This window comes from Pelophylax lessonae, assembly GCF_965119305.1.
Source record: "Pelophylax lessonae genome assembly, contig: HAP1_SCAFFOLD_1137, whole genome shotgun sequence".
NCBI lineage: Eukaryota > Metazoa > Chordata > Amphibia > Anura > Ranidae > Pelophylax > Pelophylax lessonae.
Window position 1 is genome coordinate 14,799 of NW_028119239.1, and position 10,236 is coordinate 25,034.

Sequence of the window (10,236 nt, forward strand, 5' to 3'; positions counted from 1 at the left end):
CTCCCCATACAGTGCATCCCCCATATAATGCCCCCCCATACAGTGCATCCCCATATAATGTCCCCCCCCATACAGTGAATCCCCCCCATACAGTGCATCCCCATATAATGTCCCCCCCATACAGTGCATCCCCCATATAATGTCCCCCCCCATACAGTGCACCCCCATATAATGTCCCCTCCCCATACAGTGCATCCCCCCATATAATGTCCCCTCCCCATACAGTGCATCCCCCATATAATGTCCCCCCATACAGTGCATCCCCCATATAATGTCCCCCCCATACAGTGCACCCCCATATAATGTCCCCCCCCCATACAGTGCATCCCCCATATAATGTCCCCCCATGCAGTGCATCCCCCATATAATGTCCCCCCCATACAGTGCATCCCCCATATAATGTCCCCCCCATCAGTGCATCCCCATATAATGTCCCCCCCATGCAGTGCATCCCCCATATAATGTCCCCCCCATACAGTGCGTCCCCCATATAATGTCCCCCCCCCCATACAGTGCACCCCCATATAATGTCCCCCCATACAGTGCGTCCCCATATAATGTCCCCCCATACAGTGCGTCCCCCATATAATGTCCCCCCCATACAGTGCACCCCCATATAATGTCCCCCCATACAGTGCATCCCCTATATAATGTCCCCCCATACAGTGCATCCCCATATAATGTCCCCCATACAGTGCATCCCCCATATAATGTCCCCCCATACAGTACATCCCCTATATAATGTCCCCATGCAGTGTACCCCCATATAATGTCCCCCCATACAGTACATCCCCTATATGTCCCCCCATGCAGTGTACCCCCATATAATGTCCCCTCCATACAGTACATCCCCTATATAATGTCCCCCCATATAATGTCCCCTCCATACAGTGCACCCCCTATATAATGTCCCCCCCATACAGTGCACCCCCATATAATGTCCCCCCATGCAGTGCATCCCCCATATTGATTCCCACCCCCCCCCCCATAAAGTGCATCCCCTATTTTATTGTCCCCCCTTTAGAGTGCCCCCCAATACAGTGCACCCCCATACAGGGAATATTGGAAAACTTGCTATAGGGGGGGGGGGGAGGTGATCCCCCCACACACTGCCTGCTCATGTGGGGGGGGGGGGGACCCTGTCAGGATGGGAAGTTGAGAGCCACCATTGGTTGTTCTTGGCTCCGGGTCAGAGAAGGAAGGACGAGGGTCCCGGAGCTCCTGCAATGCGTCACCAATGTCCGCCCTTCCTCCCCCTCCCCCACATTCCTCTCCAGAGAGGTTTACAGGGAACCCGTCATTTAAAGTGACCGAACAATGGCCCCTCCCCCCCCCCCCCCCCCATAAAGACCAACTCCAACCAACCGGACTGTTCTCAGTGAGCGGTGATGGGGCGGAGCCTCGCTCAGGTTTTACTTAGACTTCTGTATCATAAAAAGGCAATACTGTTCATGGGGGGTTCAAAGGCCCCTCCCCCATTCCTCAGGGCTTGGTGTGTACTGGACTGATAGTATGGACCAGACTGGAAGTATATAGGGGTCCTGTGGGGGGTAAATCATCTGATTATTGGCTACAGATTACCCGGCACCTTTGTTCAGCAGTAGCAGTCCTGAGGAAGTCCCCCAAACCCCTGAAACCTGTCAGACTTTTATGATCTCGGAGTCTGAAGGAATGAAATGTGGACTTTATAGGTCGGCCGTTTGGCACTTTTCTCCTTGGACACCCAGTTATGACTTCCAGGATTTTATTGGGGTCCCCATCAATCCTGGAGGGACCCCATACTGTCCACACTGCTGCACCCCTCTGTCCCAGGGGACCCCATACTGTCCTTACTGCACCCCTCTGTGCTGGGGACCCCCATACTGTCTTTACTGCACCCTCTGTCCTGGGGGACCCCATACTGTCCTCACTGCACCCTTCTGCCCTGGGGGACCCCATACTATTCTCACTGCACCCTCTGTCCTGGGGGAACCCCCTACTGTCCTCGCACCCTTCTGCCCTGGAAGACCCCATACTATTCTCACTGCACCCCTATAGCCTGGGGGACCCCATACTGTCCACACTGCACCCCTCTGTCTTGGGGGACCCCTATACTGTCCCCACTGCACCCCTCTGTCCTGGGGGACCCCATACTGTCCTCCCATCAATCCTCAGTCCTGGGCCCATACTATCCTCACTGCACCCTCTGTCCTGGGGGACCCCATACTGTCCCCACTGCACCCCTCTGTCGTAAAACACCCCATACTGTCCTCACTGCACCCCTCTGTTCTGAGGACCCCCATACTGTCCTCACTGCACCCCTCTGTCCTGGGGACCCCCATACTGTCTTTACTGCACCCCTATGACCTGGGGGACCCCATACTGTCCTCACTACACCCCTCTGTCCTAGGGGACCCCATACTGTCCTCACTGCACCCCTCTGTCCTAGGGGACCCCCATATTGTCCCCACTGCACCCCTCTGTCCTGAGGGACCCCATACTGTCCTCCCATCAATCCTCAGTCCTGGGCTCATACTGTCCTCACTGCACCCCTCTGTCCTGGGGGACCCCTATACTGTCCTGGGAAACCCCATACTGTCCTCACTGCACCCCTCTGTCCTGGGGGACCCCCATACTGTCCTGGGAAACCCTATACTGTCTTCACTGCACCCCTCTGCCCTGGGGGAACCCCATACTGTCCTCCCATTAATCCTCAGTCCTGGGGGAACCCCATACTGTTCTATTAATCCTAAATCCTGGAGCGACCCCATACTGTCCTCACTACACCCCCTCTGTCCTGAAAGAACCCCATACTGTTCTCCCATTAATCCTCAGTCCTGGAGGGACACCATACTGTCCTCACTGCACCACTCTTCTCCTGGGGGACCTCACACTATCCTCCTATCAATCCTCAGTCATTGAGGAACCCTATGCTATCCTCATTGCTCCTTTCAGTCCTGGAGGCACCCCATATACACTCCCCGATGCCTTCAGTCCTGGAGAGACACCATATTGTCCTCCTAGCTCCCCTCAGTCCTGAAAGAACCACATATTGTCCTGTATAAACCCTTTAGTCGTTGAGGGACCCCATACTATTCTCATTGCTCTCCTCAGTCCTGGGGGACTCTGTACTGTACTATCCCCCCTCCGCCCTATAGGACACCACATTTTTTATTTGCCAGCACCCTGTAAGTTCAAGAAGGACCCTAGGTTGTTCTCCCAGCACTCCTCAGTCCTGGGGACCCCATATTGTCCTCCCATTAACCCTCTTTCTAAAGTGCTGGTGAAGCTCCACCCCACTGTCCGATGCTGAAGCCAGACCCCTCTGACCCATGCTGGAGCTCCACCTCATTGACCCATCCTGAGATCCGTCCTCCTGACCCATGTGGGAGCTCCACCCCACCCCACGCTGGAGCCCCGCCCCACTGGCCCAGGCTGGAGCCCCGCCCCACTGGCCCAGGTTGGAGCCCCGCCCCACTGGCCCAGGTTGGAGCCCCGCCCCACTGGCCCAGGCTGGAGCCCCGCCCCACTGGCCCAGGCTGGAACCCCGCCCCACTGACCCAGGCTGGAGTCCTGCCCCACTGGCCCAGGCTGGAGTCCTATCTCACTGACCAATGCTGAGGCCCCATCCCCCTGACCCATGCTGGAGCTCCACCCCACTGGCCCAGGCTGGAGTCCTATCTCACTGACCCATGCTGAGGCCCCACCCCCCTGACCCATGCTGGAGCTCCACCCCACTGGCCCAGGCTGGAGTCCTATCTCACTGACCCATGCAGGGGCCCCACCCCCCTGACCCATGCTGGAGCTCCTCCCAACTGACCCATGCTGGGGCCCAACCCCTTTTTTACATTTTTGGATAGGACAAGAGTCAGAACCTCTGACAAGTTTTTCAATATTGCTGTCCATGTCCCCACTGGGGAGATGTCCCCCCACTTCCTGTTCCAGTGACACCAGCTCAAAAAAAAAAAAAAAAAGAAGGGGGGTGTCACCAGGAAAGGAGGACACAGAGAGCAATAATAATCTGATGCGGTTTCCCAGGAGGGGCCACAAGAAAGACTCCACCCACACCAGCTTTGTAAGAAATGTTCCTTTTATCGAAGTGTGACATATGATACAATGAGGAGGGGGGAGGGGCATACGCTGGGGGTGTTGCCGAGTCCATTACGCTCCGCTGGTAGAAATGATGATGTCATCTGAAGACCTATCAATATGTCATAAACGGGGGGTGGGGCGGGGCTATGGCTCTTTTCCTGCGTCCAATCCCCTGGCGGATTGGCAGATGTCTGTGTCCCTTCCTGGACGCAGGGTCCTCCCGGGTTGGCCAGGGGGTGGTGAGGAGGGGGGGGAAGGGCGAAACTGTTCCTGCTCAGGGATACAAGGACCGGCATGCAGCGGGGGTGGAGGAGTCCGTCAGTCTACTTGGATCCGGTCCCATTCCAATTCGGCCGGCGCGAACCCTTCCTCCCTACTACTCCTCTGCTCTGCAGTCCGTACGCTCCACTGCACCAGGCTCTGTCGGCCATCTTGGATGACGCTGACCTGGTTGGGCACAACGTCCGCCCTCCTGGCCTCGGGGGCGAGCTGGGTTGTCTCGGGCAGGCAGGGAGAAAGGGGCGTGAGCTGCGGCACCTCCAGCTGACTATGCGGAATCCCTTCTTCGGTTGTCAGCGGCGCCGCGGTGTCGTCTCCTTGTGTGACAGCGCCCGGCCGGCCCGAGGAGGCGAGGGGGTCCTGGGCATTGTCTCTAATTTGCGTTGTGCCGGGATTTTCCGTTACCATCCTCCCAGGCTGTGCCGTAGACGCCGAGGACCCTTTGCCAGGATTAGGTTGAGTTTCCACCTTTCTCGGACGACCCCGCTTCCTTTTTGACTGCCCCTCCTCCCCAGAGGCCGCAAGCCGCTTGGCTGCTTTGTTCTCGGGGGCGGAGCCACCTGCCAGCTCTTTTAAGCCGTTCTGGTTGGCTTTCGGCAGGGCGTGCGGCTCCAGGTTGACCATGTCAGGAAGGATCATGCTGATGACGGGCTGAGCCACTGGCTGAGGGACCAACCCTGTCCCGTTCACCCCTGCGGTGACCGCCAGCGGCACTCCCGGCGGGACAGCGGCGAACGGCAAAGGTGACACCTTCAGGTGCCCGGGGATGAGATTGGAAGCCAGGACGGGAGGGGGGAATCGGACCGGCGAGCTGGAACTGATGAACTTGTCTTCTGTAGGGAGGCGGGGCCGGAGGACCGGAAGCTTTGCGACCAAGGCGTCCACCTGGGGGCTGCTGGCTGCCTTCTGTGGCTCGGGGGGCCGCTTCTTCACCTGTGGGGGGCTGACTGGGTGCGTAATTGGGGGCGTCTTCTTGTTCTAAAAATAAAAAGGGAGGTTGTGTTTACTATAAATCCGTAAGAAGAAGACTGAGGAAGAGGAAGGAGGAGGAGGTCGACAAGGGAAGAGATAGAAGCAGGACTGAGGAAGAGGAAGGAAGAGGAGGCTGACTGAGGAAGAGGAAGGAGGAGGAGGTAGACTGGGGAAGAGATAGAAGGACGACTAGGGAAAATGAAGAAGGCGGAGGTCTGGGGAAGAGGAAGGGATAAGAGGAGAACTGAGGAAGAGGAAGGAGGAGGATTGCGAAAGAAGAAGGAGGAGGATTGAGAAAGAAGAAGGAGGAGGCAACAAGAGAAGAACTGAGAAAGAGGAAGGAGGAGGATTGAGAAAGAGGAAGGAGGGGGATTAGAGAAGAGATAAGAAGATTGAGGAAGAGGAAGGAGAGGGATTAAGGGACGAGATGAGAGGAGGATTGAGGGACGAAGGAGGAGGATTGAGGGAGGAGATGAGAGGAGGATTGAGGGAGGAGATGAGAGGAGGATTGAGGGAGGAGATGAGAGGAGGATTGAGGGACGAGATGAGAGGAGGATTGAGGGAGGAGATGAGAGGAGGATTGAGGGAGGAGATGAGAGGAGGATTGAGGGAGGAGATGAGAGGAGGATTGAGGGAGGAGATGAGAGGAGGATTGAGGGAGGAGATGAGAGGAGGATTGAGGGAGGAGATGAGAGGAGGATTGAGGGAGGAGATGAGAGGAGGATTGAGGGAGGAGATGAGAGGAGGATTGAGGGAGGAGATGAGAGGAGGATTGAGGGAGGAGATGAGAGGAGAATTGAGGGACGAGATGAGAGGAGGATTGAGGGAGGAGATGAGAGGAGAATTGAGGGACGAGATGAGAAGAGGATTGAGGGACGAGATGAGAGAAGAATTGAGGGACGAGATGAGAAGAGGATTGAGGGACGAGATGAGAGGCGGATTGAGGGACGAGATGAGAGGAGGATTAAGGGACGAGATGAGAGGAGGATTGAGGGAGGAGATGAGAGGAGGATTGAGGGAGGAGATGAGAGGAGAATTGAGGGAGGAGATGAGAGGAGAATTGAGGGAGGAGATGAGAGGAGAATTGAGGGACGAGATGAGAGGAGAATTGAGGGACGAGATGAGAGGAGAATTGAGGGACGAGATGAGAGGAGAATTGAGGGACGAGATGAGAGGAGAATTGAGGGACGAGATGAGAGGAGAATTGAGGGACGAGATGAGAGGAGAATTGAGGGAGGAGATGAGAGGAGGATTGAGGGAGGAGATGAGAGGAGGATTGAGGGAGGAGATGAGAGGAGGATTGAGGGAGGAGATGAGAGGAGGATTGAGGGAGGAGATGAGAGGAGGATTGAGGGAGGAGATGAGAGGAGAATTGAGGGAGGAGATGAGATGAGAGGGAGGAGATGAGAGGAGGATTGAGGGAGAAGATATGAGGGAGGAGATGAGAGGAGGATTGAGGGACGAGATGAGAGGCGGATTGAGGGAGGAGATGAGAAGAGGATTGAGGGACGAGATGAGAGGAGGATTAAGGGACGAGATGAGAGGAGGATTGAGGGAGGAGATGAGAGGAGGATTGAGGGAGGAGATGAGAGGAGAATTGAGGGAGGAGATGAGAGGAGAATTGAGGGAGGAGATGAGAGGAGAATTGAGGGAGGAGATGAGAGGAGAATTGAGGGAGGAGATGAGAGGAGAATTGAGGGACGAGATGAGAGGAGAATTGAGGGACGAGATGAGAGGAGAATTGAGGGACGAGATGAGAGGAGAATTGAGGGACGAGATGAGAGGAGGATTGAGGGAGGAGATGAGAGGAGAATTGAGGGACGAGATGAGAGGAGGATTGAGGGACGAGATGAGAGGAGGATTAAGGGACGAGATGAGAGGAGGATTGAGGGAGGAGATGAGAGGAGGATTGAGGGAGGAGATGAGAGGAGGATTGAGGGAGGAGATGAGAGGAGGATTGAGGGAGGAGATGAGAGGAGGATTGAGGGAGAAGAATTGAGGGACGAGATGAGAGGAGGATTGAGGGACGAGATGAGAGGAGGATTGAGGGACGAGATGAGAGGAGGATTGAGGGACGAGATGAGAGGAGGATTGAGGGAGGAGATGAGAGGAGGATTGAGGGAGGAGATGAGAGGAGATGAGAGGAGAATTGAGGGACGAGATGAGAGGAGGATTGAGGGACGAGATGAGAAGAGGATTGAGGGACGAGATGAGAGGAGGATTGAGGGAGGAGATGAGAGGAGGATTGAGGGAGGAGATGAGAGGAGGATTGAGGAAGAGGAAGGAGGAGGATTGAGGGACGAGATGAGAAGAGAATTGAGGAAGAGGAAGGAGGAGGATTGAGGGGAGGAGATGAGAAGAGGATTGAGGAAGAGGAAGGAGGAGGATTGAGGGACGAGATGAGAGGAGGAAGAGGAAGGAGGAGGATTGAGGAAAAGGAAGGAAGGGGATTGAGGAAGAGGAAGTAGAAGGATTTAGGAAAAAGGAAGGAAGGGGATTGAGGAAGGAGGGGGTTGAAGAAGAGGAAGGAGGGGGATTGAGGAAGAGGAAGGAGGAGGATTGAGGGACGAGATGAGAGGAGGATTGGGGGACGAGATGAGAGGAGAGGAGGATTGAGGAAGAGGAAGGAGGAGGATTGAGGAAGAGGAAGGAGGAAGAAGTGTTCGGCCAGTCTTGCAGCTCACACACCACCACAAGGTGATCCGGCTGCTTCCTGACTCAACTTTACAGCTTCCTGTGTCAGGGCTCCACCCACAATGAATGGACCAATGACATGTCTGTTTATTGCCAGGTGAGCAGAAGGCCCTAACAGGAAGCTGTAAACCAAATGCAGGAAATGGTGGAGCCACCAACCTCACTGTGGGCTGCACATCACAGGACTGTCCAAACAGAATGACAATACAATACTTTGGTAGGTAAAACAATCCACATATATTTGGGCTTTATATATCCCCCCCCCCCCCCCAGTACTCACCTTATTGTCGGCTGCGCTGTTATCGGGGGATGGGGGTCTCTTTGTCCCGGGGACGTCTGCCGGCTGCTTCTGTAGTTTCTGCGCGCTGCTCTGAGAGTTTTCTGCTCCAAATAGGAGAAACAAAGAGAGAGGAGTAAAGAGCGAGGAATGAGTGAGGAGGGAAGAGAGGGCGCTGCGGAGTGTATCCTCACCTGACAGGACCATGGAGAGGACGAGCTCGGCGTTGGCGCTGCGGGGGTTAATGATGTGCTGCTGGATGAGGAATTGGGCGACTTCCACCACGTTGTTGAACGATCGCTTCAGAATCTTCTCCGCCCAATTACAGATCAGAGCGCAGGAGGCGTTGATGACATCGTTATTATATGACTGCACCAGGTCTGTCAGCTCTGACTGAATGATAGGAGGGGATTATTGTCAGATCGATGGATTGTGGGCAAGAGGGGAGGAGGACTGAGGACGAGGAAGGAGGAGGATTGAGGAAGCGGACAGAGGAGGACTGAGGAAGGAGGAGGATTGAGGAAGCGGACAGAGGAGGACTGAGGAAGGAGGATTGAGGAAGCGGACAGAGGAGGACTGAGGAAGGAGGAGGATTGAGGAAGCGGACAGAGGAGGACTGAGGAAGGAGGAGGATTGAGGAAGCGGACAGAGGAGGACTGAGGGAGGAGGAGGATTGAGGAAGCGGACAGAGGAGGACTGAGGGAGGAGGAGGATTGAGGAAGCGGACAGAGGAGGACTGAGGGAGGATTGAGGAAGCGGACAGAGGAGGACTGAGGGAGGAGGATTGAGGAAGCGGACAGAGGAGGACTGAGGAAGGAGGAGGATTGAGGAAGCGGACAGAGGAGGACTGAGGGAGGAGGATTAAGGAAGCGGACAGAGGAGGACTGAGGAAGGAGGAGGAGGATTGAGGAAGCGGACAGAGGAGGACTGAGGAAGGAGGAGGATTGAGGAAGCGGACAGAGGAGGACTGAGGAAGGAGGAGGATTGAGGAAGCGGACAGAGGAGGACTGAGGAAGGAGGAGGATTGAGGAAGCGGACAGAGGAGGACTGAGGGAGGAGGAGGATTGAGGAAGCGGACAGAGGAGGACTGAGGGAGGAGGAGGATTGAGGAAGCGGACAGAGGAGGACTGAGGAAGCGGACAGAGGAGGACTGAGGGAGGAGGATTGAGGAAGCGGACAGAGGAGGACTGAGGAAGGAGGAGGATTGAGGAAGCGGACAGAGGAGGACTGAGGGAGGAGGATTGAGGAAGCGGACAGAGGAGGACTGAGGAAGGAGGAGGAGGATTGAGGAAGCGGACAGAGGAGGACTGAGGAAGCGGACAGAGGAGGACTGAGGAAGCGGACAGAGGAGGACTGAGGAAGGAGGAGGAGGATTGAGGAAGCGGACAGAGGAGGACTGAGGAAGGAGGAGGATTGAGGAAGCGGACAGAGGAGGACTGAGGAAGGAGGATTGAGGAAGCGGACAGAGGAGGACTGAGGAAGGAGGAGGATTGAGGAAGCGGACAGAGGAGGACTGAGGAAGGAGGATTGAGGAAGCGGACAGAGGAGGACTGAGGAAGGAGAACGTTTGAGGAAGAGGACTGGGGGATAAATAAAGAAGAAGAATTTTGGAAGAGCAAGGAGGAGAAGGATTTAGGAATAGAAAGAAAGGGTATTGAGGAAGAGACAGAAAGCGAAGAAGGAGGAAGACTGGGGAAAAATAAGAAGAAGGATTTGGGAGGAAGGAGGAGGAGGATTGAGGAAAGAGATTTAAGGGGGAGGAGGATTGAGGAAGAGGGGGGATTAGGAAGAGGGGGATTGATGAAGAGGAGGATTGAGGAAGAGGGGGATTGAGGAAGAGGGGGGATTGAGGAAAGGGGAGGACTGGGGAAAAATAAGAAGGATTTGGGAAGAGAAAGAAGGAGGAGGTTCAAGGAAGAGGAAGGAGGAGGACATGGGGGGGG

The 10,236-nt window shown here is 55.4% G+C and overlaps 1 protein-coding gene across 1 annotated transcript; it reads right to left on the reverse strand.

Annotated features, from left to right (window-relative positions):
* Nucleotides 1-4,088: 4,088 nt before the first annotated feature.
* LOC309544127 (DNA-binding protein RFX5-like) lies at nucleotides 4,089-8,686 on the reverse strand (the record flags this gene model as incomplete). The annotated part of the gene is made up of 3 exons (XM_082276505.1): nucleotides 4,089-5,328; nucleotides 8,297-8,397; nucleotides 8,488-8,686. Coding segments are annotated over 3 exons (1,239 nt in total), but the record flags the coding sequence as incomplete, so codon positions are not given.
* Nucleotides 8,687-10,236: the final 1,550 nt, after the last annotated feature.